This window comes from Salminus brasiliensis, chromosome 5, assembly GCF_030463535.1.
Source record: "Salminus brasiliensis chromosome 5, fSalBra1.hap2, whole genome shotgun sequence".
Taxonomy (NCBI): Eukaryota; Metazoa; Chordata; class Actinopteri; order Characiformes; family Bryconidae; genus Salminus; species Salminus brasiliensis.
This window is the reverse complement of record NC_132882.1, coordinates 45,199,802-45,222,616: the sequence shown is the minus strand read 5'-3', so window position 1 is coordinate 45,222,616 and position 22,815 is coordinate 45,199,802. Positions and strand designations below refer to the sequence as shown.

General features: G+C 42.0%; 2 protein-coding genes across 2 annotated transcripts in view; both read left to right on the top strand.

Moving 5' to 3' along the window:
• Positions 1-157: 157 nt before the first annotated feature.
• On the top strand, positions 158-9,758 carry leng9 (leukocyte receptor cluster (LRC) member 9). The gene is made up of 7 exons (XM_072679076.1): positions 158-245; positions 679-804; positions 2,647-2,746; positions 3,471-3,577; positions 3,684-3,850; positions 4,432-4,600; positions 6,303-9,758. Exons 2-7 carry the CDS (start codon positions 744-746, stop codon positions 7,187-7,189), a joined length of 1,491 nt encoding a protein of 496 aa, XP_072535177.1. The 5' UTR covers positions 158-245; positions 679-743; the 3' UTR covers positions 7,190-9,758.
• Positions 9,759-12,914: 3,156 nt separating this feature from the next.
• Positions 12,915-22,815, top strand: part of ttyh1 (tweety family member 1) — a 26,722-nt gene continuing 16,821 nt past the window's right edge. The window contains 3 exon segments of the mRNA XM_072680733.1: positions 12,915-13,236; positions 17,679-17,836; positions 20,566-20,795. Coding sequence (XP_072536834.1) covers positions 17,711-17,836; positions 20,566-20,795 — 356 coding nt within the window. The 5' untranslated portion in view covers positions 12,915-13,236; positions 17,679-17,710.

Below are 22,815 nucleotides of genomic sequence, written 5' to 3'. Positions count from 1 at the left end.
ACAGTAGCTATTGTAAAATTGTAGCTATAATAAAAGCCCCCCGATGTTTAATTTCTTCTCCACCCAGTATGATTCACTGGAGTCAAATGTATGAAAACACGTGTCTGGTATCTCGTCAGATGATGTCATGGTGAAATAGCCATCTGTATCTCATACACACACACACACACACACACACACACATATACACGTTAGCTAGCACTAGCTACGTAGCTGGCTGGCTAACTTCCTCGTAAGCTCGTAAGGTGAGCACAACCACACTGAAATGCCAGTTTTACGATTGTTTTGTCGTTGTTTTGTTTAATAAGTTAGTAGTTTGGGTTGTGTTGGTGAAGTTAGTCTTGTTTTCTGTGTTTTAGCCCTTAAATTAAGCTCATGTTTGCTGCTCGTTGGAATTTTCCCGTTCCACCTTAAATGGTGCAGCAGTTACATACTGGCGCCTGAGGCGCCAGTATGTAACTGCTGCACCATTTAAGGTGGAACGGGAAAATTCCAACGAGAAGCTCAGTTTAGCTTCGTTAACCTTATTTTTTGTTATTTTTAGCTATTAAATGACCGTTTTAGAGTGTTAAATGTATTTAAAGTAATTCTACATAATTTTATAACCCATTTAAACTTAAATCCTATGTCATTCAACCTCTCCAGCCTTGTGTAACACCTCTAATCTGCCTGTATTAGGAATTGCCCAAGAAGTGGACTCTGAGGTGGACATCCCCGTGATTTCCCACATTGCACCATCTGTCATGGAAGAAGAACGTCCAGGAAAGCCCCTCTCAGAAGAGCCAGAACCAGAACCACAAACAGGTCTTTCTTCACAGCCCTTTATAATATGACCCAATTTTAAATTATTTATTTATTTATTCATATGATATATTATTATTTATATTTAACCTTGACCTCAACAAAGACCTCTGTGGCTTTGTGGCCGTTCTCTAGACATGCCCTCATGATGACCCTAATAACCGGCCCAAACCTAGTGCTCACTCCTCGGTCTTTACAGTGGTGGCGAATGGGACCAGGTGTCGGTCGCCATGACTACGGGACAGACATAGCCCATGTTTTATTAGCTATCCAAACCCACCAGTGAACCCACATGTGTGTTCTGAGTTTTATATGGGATGATGATGATGATGATGATGATGATGAAGATGATGATGATGATGATGATGGTAAATTTTACCTTAAAACTGTACTGTTTTTTTTAGGGGGACTATTTTTTTCCCCCCTAACGGCCGCATGTATCCCTCCACCGTGATAGTGAATATAAATATGTATGTATACACACACATACATTTATATATACATATATACATATATTTATTTATATATATATATATTATATATTTATATAAAATGTATACACATACAAACATTATATACACACATACATATATACACACACATAAAATGTATGTATATGTATGTATACATTATTTATATATATATATATATATATATATATATATATATATATATATATATATTTATTTATTTATTTATATATATTATATATTTATATAAAATGTATACACATACATACATAATATTTATATCCATATATACACACACACATAAAACGTATGTATATGTGTGTATACATTATTTATATATATATATATATATATGCATACATATATACATACATTTATTTATATATATATATATATATATATATACACACACACACGTACATATATACACACACATAAAATGTATGTATATGTGTGTATACATTATTTATATATATATATACATATATACATACATTTATTTATATATACATACATATATACATACATTTATATATATATATAAAATACACACACACATACTAGTTACTATTTTATCAGACTGTAATTCAAAGGTCGGGCTGTAGTGTTATCACCCTTTCCGATAAAGCTAGTTAGGTCAGCTCTTTTGAAGACGCCTGTGAATCTGAAGCACCTTTCTTCCGGTGTTGATGGACCGGCTGGACTCGTCAGTTGCTCAGACGTCTGGGCTGGGGAAGGATTGAAGGTTAATAAACACCTGACGGACACACCCTGTCTCTCTCCTGCAGAGTGTAGCTCCTCTCTAAAACGTCCAGGCTTTTGTAGATCATGTGGACGTTCACTAGTGAAGTTCTGCCACGTTCTGAAGCTTTCAGTGAGGTTTACTAATTAATATTAACGTCTGTCAGTTATCGTTTTCATATTCTCTTCATGAGTACACTGTAAAGAGCTGTAAATAAGCATTTAATGACCCTAAGCTCTGTTTACCTGTGTGTGTGTGTGTGTGTGTGTGTGTGTGTGTGTGAGAGAGAGAAAAAGATGGAAATGAGTGTTAGCGCCCCCTTGTGAAAGCTTGTGTTTTTTGTTTTTGCTTTTATTATTAATATTATTATTATTATTATTATTATTATTACCACCAAAAGTTGTAGCCAGAAAAATTGATTGTTACTTAATATTTGTTTATGTATTTATTTATTCATGATGCCTCTCAGCTCATATTAGCATTACTGTAAAGTGGGACAGATGTTCATTGTTTATAGATTTTTATATTGTAATTTTGATCTTGAGCTGATCTTGACATTAATTTAGAACGAACAAACAATAGCATTAATAATAATAATAATAATAATAAACACTTTGATATTCTCTTATTCAGAAGCCGATGTGGCCAAACCGGACGCAGGCGGGCCGGGCGTCTGCAAGTTCTTCCTGAGAGGGCGCTGTCATTTTGGAGAGAGGTGTCGACTGTCCCACAGGTGTGTGATTTGGGTGACTGGGTAGTCATGGTAATTGATACCCGTCAGTGCCGAGTGGGTGGCTTTGGTCGTGGAGGGGTTTCAGACTGCAGGTGGCAGAGTAAACACTTACTGCCCAGATCAGCAGATTTACACACAGGGCTAAAACCATACAGTGCAGTGTGTGCATATAAAGTAGGGGTGTAAGAAAATATTGATCTATCGGAGTATGATAATATTATGTTTAGCAATACTGTATGGATTCTCAAAAACACAATATTAATTATTGATTAATTAATAGTTTAGATGTAAAGATTGGCGTCAGTGTTTTATTTAGGGTTGTGTTCAACCCTAAACACTAGATGGCAGTGTTGCACTTTGCATTCTGATTGGATAAAAAGTCAATTGTTACCCCTGTATTATGATAAATAGCATATCACCAGGTTCATATTAAAATAATGTGTAGTTTAATGTGTATGTATATTTTAACATTTGTTTATATATATATATATATATATATATATATATATATATATATATATATATATAATAAATATAATATATATCAAATATTTTTTAACATTTCACACACACACATATGTATATATGTATATATGTATGTATGTTTGCATGTGTATCCTAAACATTGTGGTATGTGTTGATGATGATAACTCTTCCATGCTCTAATAAGCCATTAACCCATCTCTATGTCCCTCTAAATCTCCCTGTTCTTGTGTGAGTGCAGTTTACCCGAGTGCAAACCAGAACCTGAACCAGAACCGGAGGAAGAGAAAGGCAGCAAAAACCGGAAGACCAGAAAAAAGTCTGGGAGAGCAGAAAAGGCCAAAGACGGTGAGGGGAAAGGGAAAAGCAGGGTGGAGCTAATGGTAGAGGCTTCTCACCCCAACGTCCTGAGATCCTAACCACTGCTCCTCCTTTTGCTTCTCCTTCACCGCAGAGCCACAGGAACCCGAGAAGAAGCCCCGCATGCGCACGGCTGGCGACGTCATTTCCCGGATTCTGTGGGACTCCTCGGTGGACCCTGCCGACTTTGTGGTGGGCCACCTGGACCGCTTTCTCGGGGTTCTGGAGCGCCCCTTCGCTGACTTCTCCTGGGACGCTCAGGTACAGCCGCGAAGACCTTGTCCACCCAGGGTATCACAGCGCATAGCCACCGCGGTAACTGATCCATCGGCCATCTGCGCTACATAAAGTGTCAAAGTTTGTGGACACCCCTTCTAATGAATGCATTCAGCTACTTTAAGCTGCACCCATTGCTGACACAGATGTGCAAATGCACACACACACACACACACACACACTGCCAATAGAATAAGACTCTCTGGAGCGGATAGTAAACATCATGACCCTATTGGCACCATGCACCAACTGTGTTCTCTGGCATGATGGTGGAGGAGCTCCATCCAGTACTTCTGGGATGTGTTGGGGAGTTGGGGATGATAAAGTGGGGTGGTGATCATCATTATCCAACATCCTGACCTTACTAATACTCTTGTTGTGGCTGAATGCAGTCAAATCCTCACAGCAATGCTCCTCCTCCAAATTCTAGTAGAAAGTCTTCTTCTCTGGACAGTAGAGACAGTTACTCCAACAGAGGCAGGATCAGCTCTTTAATAGCCTTGATTTCAGAAGGAACAGTGAGTGAGCAGGTGTCCAAATACTTTGTGTTCTTTTACCTCTCACAGGTGTGTGACTCTGATTACTCAGAGGAACTGACCATCCCTCAGCACAGGATCATGTATTTCAGCTATAAAGGGCAGCATGTTTGGGACAGAGACAGCCGAACTGACCGGGTATTCGGATCAACTGGGCAAACGGTGCTGCCCCCTTTCGATCGGGAGGATCAAACCCAAGGTGAGTTTTTGTAAAAAAAATATATATATATTATATTTAATAAAATATTATTATTATTAGCAGTAGTAGTAGTAGTAGTGTTAGCAGTGGCAGTAGTAGCAGTAATAGTATCATTAGTATCATCAGCAGCAGCAGTAATAATAGCAGTAGTAGCAGTAGTAGTAGTAGCAGTAGTAGTAGTAGTAGTAGCAGCAGTGGCAGCAGTAGTAGCAGTAGCAGTAGTAGTAGCAGTGGCAGTAGTAGTAATAGTATCAGTAGTAGTAGCAGTAGTAGTAGTAGTAGTAGCAGCAGTGGCAGCAGTAGTAGCAGTAGCAGTAGTAGTAGCAGTGGCAGTAGTAGTAATAGTATCAGTAGTAGTAGCAGTGGCAGCAGTAGTAGTAGCAGTGGCAGCAGTAGTAGTAGCAGTGGCAGCAGTAGTAGTAGCAGTGGCAGTAGTAGTAGCAGTGGCAGTAGTAGTAATAGTATCAGTAGTAGTAGCAGTGGCAGCAGTAGTAGTAGCAGTGGCAGTAGTAGTAGCAGTAATAGTATGAGTAGTAGTAGCAGTGGCAGTAGTAGTAGTAGCAGTAATAGTATGAGTAGTAGTAGCAGTGGCAGCAGTAGTAGTAGCAGTGGCAGCAGTAGTAGTAGCAGTGGCAGCAGTAGTAGTAATAGTATGAGTAGTAGTAGCAGTGGCAGCAGTAGTAGCAGTGGCAGTAGTAGTAATAGTATCAGTAGTAGTAGCAGTGGCAGTAGCAGTAGTAGTAATAGTATGAGTAGTAGTAGCAGTGGCAGCAGTAGTAGCAGTGGCAGTAGTAGTAATAGTATGAGTAGTAGTAGCAGTGGCAGCAGCAGTAGTAAACATGATTGATCGCTGACCCCAGATGCAGTCAATTAGCCAAGACACGTTTGGTATCTGACTGGTGCTTCTTTAGGTCACAATTGGAGATGCTAGGCTAATGCAGCTAACACACACTGGCCTTGGACAGCCCCCAATCTCAGCTTCATAAAAACCACCAAACCCTGCGTTCATTTGCGTTCAGAAATCTGTTCTATATTTATATAGTTAAACCTTATTAAATAATTTGTGGAGTGATACCGCACACTGCTGAGGTGAAAGTAGTTCCGGTTCCTCCAACGTTGTTCCTCAGCTCTGTGGAGAAGTTTATCAATCATTTGTGCTTCTAGACTAAAGTCAGTCGCACTGGTCTTCTAAACCGCATCCATTTACCAACCTGACGGAGCTCTGGAGGAGCTCTGGAGGAGCTCTGGAGGAGCTCTGAGAGACGGGTTGGGGGGCAGATGGCCTGTTTTTACAGGCAGATGAGATTGGTGACAGTCAGAGTCCAGTGTTTGTTAGCATTGCTAGCTTAACAATATCCTGTTGGGAAGTAAGGAAACACACAGCAGATACCAAACCTCTCTCGGCTGATGGACTGCACCTGAGCTCAGCGATCAATCATGTTGCTTTGATTATCCGCCGGACTTCTCCTTTAACGTACATAGCTTGTGTACTATTGTAGCCCAGTTAACGTGGGGGTGAAATTCCGCTAGAAAGGGGAAACCCCAGCCCATATTAGTGTCGTTAGTGTTACATAACCCACCCCACGATCCCATCTAATCGTCTCGCTGCTAACCGATGCATTTTCAATGTGTTTTTGAGGAGCTAATGCCTCTTAGCGCTTATCCTGAATGTCTCTTATTAACAAAATGGCCCTATTCGCAGAAAACGCCCCCCCAGATACACAACAGGAGGGCGAACGGTCACAGGCTGAGAAGAACGAGCTGGGAGATTCTGTGGGTAATCTCGGTGATCCGGAAGACAAAGTGGGCCGCGCTGTAAACGGACTAACGGACGAGCAGCCTGCAGATGCTAGCCTGGCCCGCCAGGCAGAGGGGCTGTCCGTCGAACATCTTGCACCAGAGGAAGACTGGAAAGACATCTGTGAGGAAGTCGTACCATCCGTACCATCCGTACCAACCGCGCCTCAAGAACCTCAGCCCGGCCGGCCTTCTCGCAAGCCCACGCATTTTATCTGCTTCCGCGTGGACTCCCCCGCCGCTCTGTTGGCTTTCCAGCGCGTCCAGAGGAAGGTCCTGACCCACCTACCCCAGTCGGAGGAATTCTGGGTCAACCCAGCCACCCTGCACGTCACCCTCTCTCTCCTGGTTCTCCAGGGCCCGGCGGAGGTCCAGACCGCAGCCGAGCTCCTCCGCTCTGTGGTCCGGAGCATCTACAAACCGCCGATCACCGTCTTCCTCCCACCTAAACTGAAGCACTTCAATGGAAGGGTTCTGTTTATTCCGCCGCGGCCCATCCCGGACATCCAGAGCCTCAACACCCCCCTCCAGGAGGCCTTCAGGCAGAAAGGCTGGCTCCACCGGCACTCCAAATGTCCCAACTACCACGTCACGCTAGCCAAGGCAGAGGCCAAGGAAGAGGGCGAGGCGGCGGAAAGGATGTTTGAAGACGTGGGGGTCATCAGACTGGCTAAAGACATCAACTTCGGCAAGCTGGAGGTCGACAAACTCTACCTGTGTGTCAACGGCGTACCAAAGACTGAGAGTGGCTTTTACCAAACCGTATGTGCTGTCCAGTTGCCTACTGTGTAAGCTCATTAAGGTGGAGTCTACATGGGGCACAACCTCAGGGCTTGATGGTGTTGGGTGGTGTGCAAGGGAATGCCTAGGGAGTCACCTAGGATGTCCTCGTTCGCCACTTTTAATTTCGTCCATTTCTGAGATTTGCACACCAGTGTGCCTTGGGCATTTAAAATGGACCACAGTCCATACAAAAACATCTAAAAAAAAAAAAATCAAAGTCTTTTTAAAGTAAAATTCAGCACAAGCTTTCATATTCATATTTCGCTGCAGCTGAAGACCCATAATGTGGTGAATTTTAAAGTTGCTAAAACCACTAGCCTCTCCGATTTGCTTTTACCCTTTTAAAATCCAACTAGAAACCTGGTTCTGAAAATAAAATGGACGTAAAACTCCTTGACCAGCTAGCTAACATGCTAAAAACAAGCCGAGCGTTATAACAAACTACAACTAGGAACGCCTCTACTTTACAAAAGACAGCGAAAGCCACTGCCAGACAGATCGTGCTGCGCTAATGCTAGCTACTAATCTTATTTTTAATTCATTTTAGACTAAATTTACCTCAGAATTAATACTTAATAGAAATGAAACATTCAGATTTATGCTGGAACTGAGGCCATGTTTTCAATATCTGCTCATGTAGCTAAGTGTTTTAGCTGCTGGGTGCTAGCTGGGCTACGTTCAGCTAGTCACAGTTTTGCATCAATATTTCAGACTATATTTCAAATCTAATAATATCAGTTATGTTGGAAGTAGACTTCTGAGGTCTGGTGGTGAAAAGTCTAATCAGGAAAGAGCTAGCGCTAGTGTTTTTTTTGTTTGTTTGTTTGTTTGTTTGTTTTTGTTTTTAAATCGCTAGTGCTAGTGGTTTTAGAAAAACGGCTAGTGCACCCTGTGGTAAACAACGTGTTTTCCCACTGAATGTGATTTTGTGCACGGAATTATGAGGTTTTTATGTAGTGGAAATAGAAATACTGCTACACACAGGCTACACGCTAACACTCCTACACAGCTCATTGACCGAAGTTATGTAAAATTACTACTAAACTTTAACACCAGCTACCCGAATTGTCTTAACGATCACAATTTTTAATGATTTTTAATGCATGGATCAAACGTATTGTTTTAACGAACGACCTCGTAATTCGTACAACAGTGATATTTGTACTTTGGAATTATTAATTTGGACGGGCGATTTGGAAGAAAGCCATCCTCACTCAGCTTGAGTGGAAAGTAGCTAGCTAGCTTGCTAAAGTGTTGGTGAGGCGATTCACATTAATGTTGGGCTAAAGTTTGTTCGCGCCGCTATAAGAAGCCTTGCTACGTACAGAATTGCATAAAGCTGGCTAAGCTCAAATCACTCTTAAGGTTGTTTTAGCCATCTGGCTAGTCAGTGAGGTTAGGAGTACTTGGCCTTATCCTCGTGTTTTTGAGAGATTTTTCGCTTAACCACAACCCAAACCTTAATACTTTTCATATGTTTTAAATGAGGCGTTTAGCAACGTTAGCCAACATGACTGGGGTGCTAACTTACCACAGCCTTAATTTTTTGCTGTTTCATGTAGCTGACGTTAACGTGAGCTACGTTATTAGCGATTACCGTGCTAGTAGAGGTGGGAGACATGGGAAAAATACTACATCACAATATTTAGGTACATTTTTCACGCTACATGTAATCAAAGACTAAATATTAAAAATAAAAGATATTGTGTTTGACGATAACAGTTTATCACGATACGATAAAATATCGTCATATTGAGCTATACCAGCTCTAGGTGCTAGCTAGCTAGCTGGCCTAACATTTGCTCAAGCCTTTTGTCTATTATCTGTGGGGTTGCAGTAGCATCTCGATGCTAACTTAATAAGGTACAAAAAACGCACGTAAATCATCTCAGTTTTTAAAAATACATTTTTATTCATTTTTTTATTTTTTAATTAAAATAAACTTCATCTGTTTTCTCCCCAATCTGGATTGCCAATTAGGATTGGATTGGATTGCCCAGCTTGTAACGCAGCATGACTGGGATTCGAACCTGCGATCCTCTGATCATGGTAGCAGCCCCTTAGTCCTTATTCCGCTGGACCACTCTGGGGTTTAGGCATTTTGGTATTTATTAATCAATAACCTAATCCATATTTAGTCTTATTTCATATCATCCCAATTTACAAACACTACATATTGCTGTTAAACAATGTTAAAATGATGTCAAATTAACAGAGAAGCAGTTCTTCAACGTTATTGTGAACAATATCATTATTATTATTAATAACAATTGAATTCTTATTGAAATTAGGATGCATTTCTGGTCAATTGTCAGGGCTTAAATATTGAAGGATCATCCGCTCTATGGGTCGGCTTTACTCCGTGTACTCCGTGCTGCTCTGTGCAGTCAGGATGCAACTTGTCCGAATGGACTGCGCATGAATTAATAACGCGCTGTGTATATGAAATGTTTTTATGGTCGAAGTTCTGAATTATTCACAGACGACCAAAATATTCTGAACGCCGAGGCACGTGGAAGCTGTCAGACTGACAGATTGTGACTTCGGGAATAAATTTGGAAATAACGGAACGGTTTAACTGTGTAAAGTGGTGTGTTTTGCTGTGAGAGTGTGTGAATACCCGTCTTTAAACGGGACGCTGTTGGTGGGTTGGTGAGTGGGTGGGTGTATTCCACAGCCTCTCACAGAAATCTAGCAATCCCAATGTCTGTACATGTTCCTAGCACCATGTACGAAGGCCAGGATTGAGGATGCATGACTTCTTGTATGACTGCCATCCCTCTTATTTGGACTAATGTTAGAGACAGAGGCTGATCTAACGATTATATCCTGAGATATCTGATATAAATGGTTTAATTAATAATGATAATATATATATATATATATATATATATATATATATATATATATACACAGTCAGGACAAGGCCTGCCTATATATATATATATATGGGAGCTTTTCACTGGTGCAGAATTACAAAAAGCTTCTGCTTGGTGTATATATATATATATAAATTGTGTGTGTGTGTGTGTGTGTGTGTGTATATGTATGTGTATATATATATATATATATATATATATATATATATATATATATATATATATATATATGGCCGAAGGGCCCAACAGTGGCAGCTTGCAGAGCCTGGGTATCGAACCCACAACCCTGTCAACAGGCCGGAGCGCGAACCACGGAGCCACCACTGCCCCATAATGCTATCTATCTATCTATCTCTCTCTCTCTCTCTCTCTCTCTATATATATATATATATATATATATATATATATATATATATATATATATATATATATATATATATAAATAAAACCTTGTTATGATCATATGATCATATAGCTGCTGCAGCAGGCCTTGACTCATCTAACCAAAACACCCACAGATATTTTGATTCATAAGATGCTGATTTGCATATTGACGTACTTTGTAATATTAGTGTTAATATTGCAGCTGTTATTTCATTAAACCTGGAGCACAGTTTTGCTTTAGTTGCAGAATCCTTCAGATCATGTCTCCTTGGTGGTTTCCATTAAGAATTATTATTATTATTATTCATTTATTTATTTTATATATTAATAATTAATTAATAATTCATTCATTCATCTTCTTGTTCTGGTCAGGGTCAAGGAAGGTCACCAGTCTATTGCTGAGTAACACGCATCCAGGAAGCAGCTTACATTAGCATAGCCAACCCACCTAGTGCACCCTGGAGACGAGGAGAACTGCTCACAGTAAAAACCAGAGGGGGAATCGAACCCACATCCACAGGCCCCCGGAGCCGTGCCGCACACAGGCCACTGTACCACCCTGTTATTAATACGATTCTCTCTTAATTGCTCTTTACACGCTCCACAGGGAATACACTATATGTCCAAATGTTTGTGGACACCCCCCTTGGCTACTTCAAGCTGCACCCTTTGCAGACACAGATGTGCAAATGCACACAAACTGACACACAGCTTGTCTAGTCCCTGTAGAGAAGAAGTACTGCCAATAGAATAGGACTACTCTGCCTAATGCCAGGTGTGGGCTAGAGGGGGATAAAGCCCCCCAGCATTGAGCTGCAGAGCTCATTCTCTGGAACGACGGATGGTGCTCCATCTAATACATCCAACATTATTATACGCATCCTGACCTCGCTAATGCTCTTGTGGCTTGGTGCAATCCAATCCTCACAGCAGTGCTCCACTGAATTTTGGAAGAAACAGTGAACGAGCGGGTGTCCCAATACTTTTGTCCACACAGTGTATAGAATTATAACCATACTGTAAAAATGGGCATTGCAAAGAATGCCCATCGCATGCTAAAAAAAACTGGCGGCCTGCATCCGGACCTCCACCCCCCCCCTCCCTTCCACCGCCCACCTCAAACCCCAACCCCATTACCAGCCTTTTAAGAACCATTTTAGCATGTGTGTGTGTGTGTGTGTGTGTGTGTGTGTGTTACAGCAACTCTCGCCGAGGAAGTCTTGCATGCATAATCTCATTTTCTCCTCCTTTTCTCCCAGATACATGCACATACATGAGTCAGTGCATTTCCCCTCATCCTCCACCCATCTCCTCCACCCTTCCCCCACTATCTCCCTTTGCATCTCCATCTCTCCCACTTCCATGCCCCCATCCTCTCTCCCTCCCTTTCTCCTCTCCATTTGTTTCCATTGTGTTCCTCTAATCCACCCCTCCATGCCTGTCTGACCGTGCATCTACAGCATCCCTGCATACCCCCCTCCTCCCCCCTCCTCGTGCAGGAATATTACACTGGACTGTACACCAGGGGCTTGAATATTGTGAATATATGACAATAAATTTAGGTGTTTTATTGAATTATTGCAATTTTTCATACTGTTTTTTTTTTTTTTAATGATTATGCTTTAAAAAAATTAACTTGGCTTGATGAATGTGGGAATACGTGAGGTCAGATTTGGGGTGAAATTAAGAAAGTTTTATTTCTAAAGCTTTGGATTGATTTGCTTCTGCTTTGGTTTCTCACTCACTGCCGATTTTAATCAATTTCTTAATCGACTGATGATTTACAAGCTCGTTTTCGCCTTTATTTTCTTCTTGCTGGAATTGTCCGTTCCACCTTAAATGGTGCAGCAGTTACATTCTGGCGCCTGAGGCGCCAGAATGTAACTGCTGCACCATTTAAGGTGGAACGGACAATTCCAGCAAGAACCCGAAATCGAGTCAGAAAATATAAAAATATTATCTGACCCAATTTAATCAAATTAATAATTTCTCAATTCCCTACCTAACCACCACTACCCCCCCCTCAAAAAAACCCCACCATTATCCATTTTAGCCACCTAGCCAGCTAACGCTACCGCCTCAACCCTCCGTGCCGCCCGCTTGTTTTCCCTAACCTTTCCCCCACTTTTTCGACGTTCCACCACCTCGAAACGAGCCATTATGATAATTCTGAACGTTTAACTCTTAAATAACACTTAAATATTCCATCATTATTCTATCGTTGTTAATTTATTAGTAGTATTATTTTGTTGTTGTTGTTGTTGTTGTTGTGGGGAACGGCGCTAGCTATAGCTACGCGCTAGCGAGGGAAAGCCCCTGATGAGGAGAATTATGATGATGATGATGATGATGATTATGATGAAGAAGAATGAGAACAAGTGTGTGTGTGTGTGTGTGTGTGTGTGTGTGTGTGTGTAGTGGACTGACCGTGCAGTGTATTAGACACACACACACACACACACACACACACACACACACTCAAGCTCATTTGCATCCACTCAAAGCTTCCCCAAGGAAAGCACGCCTTCCACCGTCTCCACATGAATCTCCCCCGCTAAATATCACACTGTGGAGATCGCTATTGCAGTTTATTAATATATATATCTAATATCTATATATTCTCGTCCTCTTTATCAGTGCTGGCACCGCCTGGCACCGTCCCTCAGGATGCTTTTCTCCACATCGCCGGTCATCATCATATCGCTCAGCGGCGGAACTCAATGAGCGGCAGCAGCTACTAATCGAAAAGCAGGCAGACGAGTGGGAGCCTCCAGAAGTGGACTTCTATTGAAGGTAAACGCGTTTAAAAACCCACCACAAATGTCACAAATGCTCGCATTCGAGTCCTAAAAGATGCATGGGGCAGATTTAGGGTGTTAAATGTACGATTATACCCCCTTAAGAGGGTCCATTTGTCTCCGGCTGGATTGGAGCTGGATTCGCGGCGGTGCGGTCACTGCCTGTGAGACCCTGCCTGGATGATGTGGGGCTATCATTCCTGTAGTATTAATATTTATAATAATAATAATTAACAACACATGGCTACAGTAATACAGCTATAAATACTTCAAATAATACTTTAATAATTAAAAAAAAACGTAGTTATACACTTGTGGCTGGATCTTGTACTATAGTACTAATGATGCATAATCAATATTCACTGTAATAATCGAATAATATCAATCGTAAAATGTCTTTTATTTATTTATTTGATATATTTATGATCTGTGAGAGTTTACTGGGTCCACAAACCCAGGGCTGATGTACAGGAATGTGTATAGGACTTGTGGTAGCTAGTATCTTGTGCTGTAGTAATGGTGCATAATCAGTATTTACTGTAAATGATTCGAATATTCGAATAATATCAATCATAAAATGTCTTTTATTTATTTATTTGATATATTTATGATCTGTGAGAGTTTACTGGATCCACAAACCCAGTGGGCGGATGTACAGGAATGTCTTTAGTGCTGTATAATTACTGTAGTTATACACATATTAAATATTACTAATGTACTAAGATAAGGAACATTATATAGGATATTATAGGAGGTGATAATATAGACTACTGTAAGCAACCACTGAAATATTTCCATAATGCTCTGTCTCTTATACAACTAATACGCTTGTGGTAGTATCTTGTACTATAGTACTAATGATGCATAATCAATATTTACTGTAATGTTCGAATAATATCAATCGTAAAATGTCTTTTTTTAATTTATTGTATATATTTATGATCTGTGAGAGTTTACTGGATCCACAAACCCAGGGCTGATGTACAGGAATGTGTATAGGACTTGTGGTAGCTAGTATCTTGTGCTGTAGTAATGGTGCATAATCAGTATTTACTGTAAATGATTCGAATATTCGAATATTATCAATCATAAAATGTCTTTTATTTATTTATTTGATATATTTATGATTTCCAGTGTGTTGTGAGAGTTTACTGGGTCCACAAACCCAGTTCAGATCAATGGGCGGATGTACAGGAATGTCTTTAGTGCTGTATAATTACTGTAGTTATACACATATTAAATATTACTAATGTACTAAGATAAGGAACATTATATAGGATATTATAGGAGGTGATAATATAGACTACTGTAAGCAACCACTGAAATATTTCCATAATGCTCTGTCTCTTATACAACTAATACGCTTGTGGTAGTATCTTGTACTATAGTACTAATGATGCATAATCAATATTTACTGTAATGTTCGAATAATATCAATCAGAAAATGTCTTTTTAAATTTATTTGATATATTTATGATTTCCAGTGTGTTGTGAGAGTTTACTGACAAACCCAGTTCAGATCAATGGGCTGATGTACAGGAATGTCTATAGTGCTGTATAATTACTGTAGTTATACACATATTAAATATGACTAATGTACATATATAAAGAACATTATATAGGATATTATAGGAGGTGAAAATATAGACTACTGTGAGCAACTACAACTACAATAGTCCCATAATGCTGTCTCTTATACAACTAATACACTTGTGGTAGTACTGTGTACTGTAGTAATGGTGCATAATCAGTATTTACTGTAAATGATTAGACTATTTAAATAATATCAATCCTAAAATCTCTTTTATTTATATATTTATGATTTCCAGTGTGTTGTGAGAGTTTACTGGTTCCACAAACCCAGTTCAAATCAATGGCAGCATAATCCTTAATGGAGCTGACGTACAGGAATGTCTATAGTGCTGCATAATTACTGTAGTTATACACATATTAAATATTACTAATGTACACAGCCATAAATATATAAGATAATATAATAGGTCAAAATATAGACTATATTGCAGACAACTACTACAATAGTCCCAAAATGCTCTGTCTCTTACACAACTAATACACCTGTGTTAGTGCCGTGTACTGTAGTGATGATGCATAATCAATATTTACTGTAATATTCAAATAATATCAATCATAAATGTCTTTTATTTATTTATGATTTCCAGTGTGTTGCGAGAGTTTACTGGGTCCACAAACCCAGTTCAGATCAATAAGCTGACGTACAGGAATTTCTATAGTGCTGCATAATTACTGTAGTTATACACATATTAAATATTACTAATGTACTAAGATAACATAATATAAGATATTATAAAGGGGTGAAAAAAATTCAGGCAACTGCTGGAATATTCCTGTAATGCTCTTAAATAAGTAATATTCACGTGGCTATCTCTAATTTAAGCAGTTCTGTTTGTTTGGGGGCGTGGTTATCTCTAATTTAAGCCTTTCTATTTGTTTAGGGGCGTGGTTATCTCTAATTTAAGCCGTTCTATTTGTTTAGGGCGTGGTTATCTCAAATTTAAGCAGTTCTGTTTGTTTGGGGGTGTGGCCATCTGTCATTTAAGCAGTTCTTTTTGTGTGGGGTGTGGCTACCTCTAAGCAGTTCTGTTTTTTATGGGCGTGGTTATCTCTAATTTAAGCCATTCTGTTTGTTTAGGGGCGTGGTTATCTCTAATTTAAGCAGTTCTTTTTGTGTGGGGCGTGGCTACCTCTAATTTAAGCAGTTCTGTTTTAAGAGGGGGGTCTTTCTCTAATTTAAGCTATTCGGGTTTATTTTGAGGGGCGTGGCCATCTCTAATTTAAGCAGTTCTGATTGGTTTGAGGGTGAGGGGGCGTGGCTGTTCCTCCTGGGCTGAGAGAGGCATGTCGTTTGGCTCATTAGTCAGAGAGAAGCTCCACTAAAGCCCTGATGGCCCTTTAAAATGTTAATGCTGTATGAATAACTGCATCACGCACTGCTGCCGCCTTTAATGGGGCGGCCTTTTGATCCATCATCCTATCAGAGAGCTTTAATGGGGTCAGCCGTGATTGGAGAGCGTTTAGAAAGCCATTCGTTTTTTTTTTTTACTGAACTCATACGTCTTGCCACAGTTGTAGGGACGGGTCCGGTCCGCTGAAGATCCGAGCCCTGCTCATTGTGTGTGTGTGTGTGTGTTGGGGCCGAGCCATCAGCCGTGGGATATCGGCCACTCGTCTTTGTGTGGGATAGGGTACAAATACAGTAGATCAGACACACACTCTGATAAGGGGTATAAACCCCACACCCCTGTTCTGCTGAAGGTCTGGCTAGTATCTAACATTTTATTTCTTCAAAAGGAGTTCAAAGCTTAATTTAACTGTTTTAGAGGAAATTAATCATTTCGATTAATCAACTAATCGATAAAATAATCGGTGGATAGATGCGGCTATCTGGGCGTAGGTCTGTGAGTCACTTCTCTGAACTCTCTCACTCTCTCTCTCCGCTGAGAGCTCAGCACGCCATCGTGAGAACGAGCTGACAGAACTCATCATGTCCAGCGTTTAGGAGTGTGTGTGAGTGTGTGTGAGTGTGTGTGAGTGTGTACAAGTGTGTACGAGTGTGTGTGAGTGTGTGTGTGAGATGGCTGCGGTGGCAGCACTGTTTAATTTCAGTTCGTCACGCTTTTTTTAACGTAGTGGGTCCTAAACTTTCCTTCTGTAAGATGACGTCAGAGGGGATAGGATGTGTCCGGCTACAGGCCTTGTCCCACAGCGCTCCCCCAGCGTTAGCACGGCTAACTGCATATGTCATGAAGCCAAACGCCTTTGAGTTCGTTTCAGACAGACTTGTTAAAGTGGATTCCAGCATTATTTGGCGTCCTGCTTCTATGAAATGGCCTCCTTGGCTGGGTTTGAGACGGGTGATACACTGAGATGCTCTCCAGTGTTTTGTCTGATCGGCCTTCAGCTCGAGGCGGAATTACTGACCGGCCTGAGACAGCCTGACCGTGCTGACGTGCCTATCCAGAGACATCCTACTGAAACACACACAGACACACACTGAGAGTAAATGGAAGTGCTATGTCTGTATATATATATATATATATATATATATATATATATATACATTTATATATGGACAAAAGTATTGGGACACCTACTCCCTCACTGAAATCAAGGGTGTTAAAAGAGCTGATCCTGCTTTTGTAGGACTAACTGTCTCTACTGTCCAGAGAAGAAGACTTTCTACTAGATTTTGGAGGAGGAGCATTGCTGTGAGGATTTGATTTGATTGCATTCAGCGCCAGGAGCTTTAGTGACAAGCTGTGCATTAGAAGGGGCGTCCATAAACTTTTCCCAAACATATAAATGCATAAATTTGATACATATATAATATAAACTGGCTCTGCTTTAAAATAACTATACAAATTAAGTAGGTGTTTTTTTCTTCGTACCTTTCCGTAGGGTAAAGGTGGTCGCCGGGGCCGGCTGTTGCCATGGCGACGGTGCCCAGTTACATCCCTTCGATATGGGTGCGGATGTGCCATGCCCTCCCACGCTTCGACCTGACCATGCAGATGCGGGACAACGTCTTCACGCCGGACAGCTGGGAGTACCAGCAGGTTTCCTCACACTCTCACAGCTCTCCCAACCTGACCTGAGGGGGTGGGGTGGGTTGTGGTGGGCACTAATATGACATCACATGCCACAAAACCTGACACGCCTTACAATATTGTGATCACTTAGCCCCACCCCCACTCAATCGGACCCACTCACTTAGCCCCACCCCCACTCAATCGGACCCACTCACTTAGCCCCACCCTCACACAATCGGACCCACTCACTTAACCCCATCCCCACACAATCGGACCCACTCACTTAGCCCCACCCTCACACAATCGGACCCACTCACTTAACCCCATCCCCACACAATCGGACCCACTCACTTAGCCCCACCCTCACACAATCGGACCCACTCACTTAACCCCATCCCCACACAATCGGACCCACTCACTTAACCCCATCCCCACACAATCGGACCCACTCACTTAACCCCATCCCCACTCAATCGGACCCACTCACTTAACCCCACCCTCACTCAATCGGACCCACTCACTTAACCCCACCCCCACTCAATCGGACCCACTCATTTAGCCCCACCCTCACTCAATCGGACCCACTCACTTCACCCCACCCTCACTCAATCGGACCCACTCACTTAGCCCCACCCTCACTCAATCAGACCCACTCACTTCACCCCACCCTCACTCAATCGGACCCACTCACTTCACCCCACCCTCACTCAATCGGACCCACTCACTTAGCCCCACCCTCACTCAATCAGACCCACTCACTTAGCCCCACCCTCACTCAATCGGACCCACTCACTTAGCCCCACCCTCACTCAATCAGACCCACTCACTTAGCCCCACCCTCACTCTCCCCAATACTAGGCTTGTGGAAATTCCACAGAGCAGCAAGTGACTTTTTTTCACTTTTTTTACGGGCCTCACAGTTGTTCTGAGCTCCAGAACCGGTCCTGCTGTCCAAATGCCGGACCCCTAATCAGAGCCCCACTCTCTCCCTCGTTCTCTGAGTCAGACGCAGTTTTCACACTAGACAGCTGGAGCCGGTGGGCAGAAACACATACACTCTATTTCTGTCTGATTCTCTCCCAGCTTCCTTTACCTCGTTTAGACGCGAGAGTCTCAGCCCAACTCAGACGCCCCCGCTGGCTACCACCTATGAGTGATGGGGGGGAGGGTGGGTGACCATCCTACCCACCCAGAAAGAGAGAGAGATAGAGAGAGAGGACAGTTATGCTGTCTGGGACGGCAGGTCACTGACGGATGGCTGTGGCAGCACTGGGGGTTGAACCTGCAACCTCCTGTTGACAAGCTAATCCGCTATCCAGGTCGTCGGGTTAGCACAGTGGGTAACCTTAACCATGTTCCAGATAAGGGTTCGAATCCCCACCGGGCCACACTACACCAAAATGTAAACGAGTATTCTAGCCAATCACAGCGCGGTTTACTGTGAGCCATACTGTGAGCATCCGGACCAATCACCAGAGAGAGAAAGAGAGAGAGAGAGACAGACAGAGACAGACAGAGACAGACAGAGAGAGAGAGAGAGAGAGAGATAAAGAGAGATAGAGAGAGATAAAGAGAGAGAGAGAGAGAGAGAGAGAGAGAGAGAGAGAGAGATAGAGAGAGATAAAGAGAGAGAGAGAGAGAGAGAGAGAGAGATAGAGAGGTAAAGAGAGATAGAGAGATAGAGAAGGAGAGAGAGATAGAGAGATAGAGAAGGAGAGAGAGAGATAAAGAGATAGAGAGATAAAGACAGATAGAGAGAGATAAAGAGAGAGAGAGAGAGAGAGAGAGAGATAAAGAGAGAGAGAGAGATAGAGAGATAAAGAGAGATAGAGAGAGAGATAAAGAGAGAGAGGAGAGAGAGCAAGTATTGCAGGAATTGTACAGAGAGCGCGAGAGTACAAGAAAGGGACAGAAAGAAAAGAGAGAGAGCGAGAGAGAGCGAGAGAGAGCGAGAGAGAGCGAGAGAGGCAGTGAATGTATTTAAGTAGGTCACAGATTATTAATAGAGATCCAGTGTCGTGGAGCGAAAGAAAGAGAGGGGAAAGCGAGCGAGCGCGAGAGAGAGAGGGAGAGAGCGAGGGAGAGAGAGAGAGAGAGAGAGAGAGAGAGAGAGAGAGAGAGGGAGAGAGAGAGGGAGGGAGGAACGAGTGTGGAAGAGAATGAGAGGGGATGGACGAGTGGGGGAAGGGAGGAGGATAGACACTGACTAAGAGAGAGAGAGAGAGAGAGAGAGTGATGGGGCGAGAGAGAGCAGGCAGATGGACACAGATGATACTGCAGATATATGATGTATAAATGTGTGTGTGTGTGTGTGTGTGTGTGTGTGTGTGTGTGTGTGCGCTCGACAGCATGATGCCCAGAGTGCGTCGTAATTACCCGTCTCCGATTGGACGAGCTCGTTCCATGGCAGCCAGTGAAATCACTCCGAGGCGGGCTCTGATTTGCATAGCGCCGCTCTGTACTGTGGCCTACATTCCCTCCATACGCACTGTGTGTCCAAAAGTTTGTGGACACCTCTTCTAACAAATACATTCAGTCACACCCGTTGCTGACACAGATGTGCAAATGCACACACACACACACACACACTCACACACACACACACACACACACACACACTCACACAGCTTGTATCCATTTAGGTGTTTACTGGTCGAGGTGGGCAGGTTAGCTAACGTTAGCGTTAGCGTTCCAGCAACGGTTGGTGTGGCTCCACTGCTCGCTCATCCTCTCTCTCTCCCCTCGTTCTCCTCCAGACCCTGCTGGTTCTGTCCAGCCTCTCGGCCATCGCGCTCGTCCTGTCCCTCCTCGTGGTCCTCTCCTTTCTCATCCACTACTGTTGCTGTCACCGCGGCGACGGAGGCAGGGATGCCGAGGAAGAGGAGGAAGACGACGACGCCAGCGGCGGCCATGGTTACAGCGGCAAGAAGGGCCGCGGCATCTGCTGCGTCACATGGGTGTCGGTTGCTGCGGTGACGCTGTGCTGGTAATGGGACGCCATGTTCAGTGCCTGAAGTTTACTTCAGTTTTAGCTCTGGAGCTACGAGGCTAATGTAGTTAGCTAAGAAGGATACTTCAGTTTTAGCTCTGGAGCTACGAGGCTAATGTAGTTAGCTAAGAAGGATACTTCAGTTTTAGCTCTGGAGCTACGAGGCTAATGTAGTTAGCTAAGAAGGATACTTCAGTTTTAGCTCTGGAGCTACGAGGCTAATGTAGTTAGCTAAGAAGGATACTTCAGTTTTAGCTCTGGAGCTACGAGGCTAATGTAGTTAGCTAAGAAGGATACTTCAGTTTTAGCTCTGGAGCTACGAGGCTAATGTAGTTAGCTAAGAAGGATACTTCAGTTTTAGCTCTGGAGCTACGAGGCTAATGTAGTTAGCTAAGAAGGATACTTCAGTTTTAGCTCTGGAGCTACGAGGCTAATGTAGTTAGCTAAGAAGGATACTTCAGTTTTAGCTCTGGAGCTAAACGATTGCAGCAGAGTAAGAATATCTGGATTTGTAACCAGCGTGCTGATTGGCTCGCTGAAGCTGATAAGATCGACAGATGCTAGCACTGTGATACTCGATAGAACTGAGGCAGTTCAAAGATGGAATGAGAGCAAAACTACTTTTATGTTTTTGATGCTTTTTTATTAAAAGAAAATATTTTACGATTTATCCAAACAAGAAAATTGCTTTGATCTGTTGCAATATTGTATTGACGTCGTATTGCCCCACTGCTACTACGTAAAAAAAAAGTACGAAATTTTCGGAGGCTGCAAAAATAAACATCGGACATGCGAATATTTATTAAATTCACGCTAAAATTTACAAAATTTCAAAAATAAATATATACTGTAATAGAAAAGTCCTTTAAAAAAAAAACTATGTGAAAATAAATTTATTGAAGAAGAGCTGGTCTGTACGACACTTTTGGGGATTTATGAGCGCCCCCTTATGGATACATGACCCATAACACAAAATATGCCGTACTTAGAAAAAAGCAGTTCTGTAATACATAATGAAATTGTTTGATATGTAATTGTAAATAAGCAGTGCTGTATATTTTGCCCATTGTTTATAGAAACTAAAGCTGGGCAATATGACGATATTTTATCGTATCGTGATACATTTTGTTACCGTGATGAGGTTTAATTACTAACAGTGTAATTAGACTGGTTTAATTACATAAAGAGCAGCAGATTTATAAGAATTTATTAGACTCTGTTAATACCGATGTTTTTAGTCGGTGGTACATGTATCGTGAAAAATATCGTGTATCGCAAAAAAAAATATATATATATATCGTGATCTACTATTTTTACCATATCGCCCAGCCCTAATAGAAACCACACAGGCCAAAGTCTATAAACAGGTGTGTGATGATTTAGACATGCTAATCGGTGGGGTAAGGCTCCCATTACCTGTTAGCTACGTTAGCCTCGTAAATCACTTTTTATTGTCTGATATATCCATTTTTGCTGTTTTTCACTTTTTGACATAATATTAATCCAGCAGTCTGTCTTCATACCACATTCGAATTTCATGACGAACGGACCAATAGAAACGCTCCAAAATGACATGGGACGAACTCTGTTTACATTGACTTCTATTGAAAGTTCCGCAGGTTTTTGCCTCCTCCTGTAAAGCTGCGGAGAAAAGGAATACATACAGTATGCACTCGTTGTTTGGACGTCATCCCTCACAGTGACCTTTATTCCGGCGTGTTATGGTGCAGGACATGTCTTGCATTCGCACACACACACACACACACACACACACACACACACAAACAAAGCACAACAACATGTGTTTGCTGCTTGTAACACAATATGAATAACTGTGTCAGCCACTCACTCACTCCATCCCCCCCCTTTTTTTTGGCTTAATCTGGGTCAAACAGAGAGAAATTGGGTTGTACCATTTGTGGCGGGGTGCAGGGGATTTGACTAACATCTGGCCCGAAGCTTTAATCTGAGTATGTGAGTATGGGTGAGATGTGTAAGCACAGCGAGGATGGTGTGT

Excerpts from the sequence above, each read along its gene's own strand:
- leng9 (XM_072679076.1), top strand. The coding sequence starts at position 744 with ATGGAAGAAGAACGTCCAGGAAAGCCCCTCTCAGAAGAGCCAGAACCA. Across the intron at positions 2,747-3,470 it reads AGGTGTCGACTGTCCCACAG|TTTACCCGAGTGCAAACCAG; the intron begins GTGTGTGATTTG and ends GTGTGAGTGCAG. Across the intron at positions 4,601-6,302 it reads TCGGGAGGATCAAACCCAAG|AAAACGCCCCCCCAGATACA; the intron begins GTGAGTTTTTGT and ends CCCTATTCGCAG.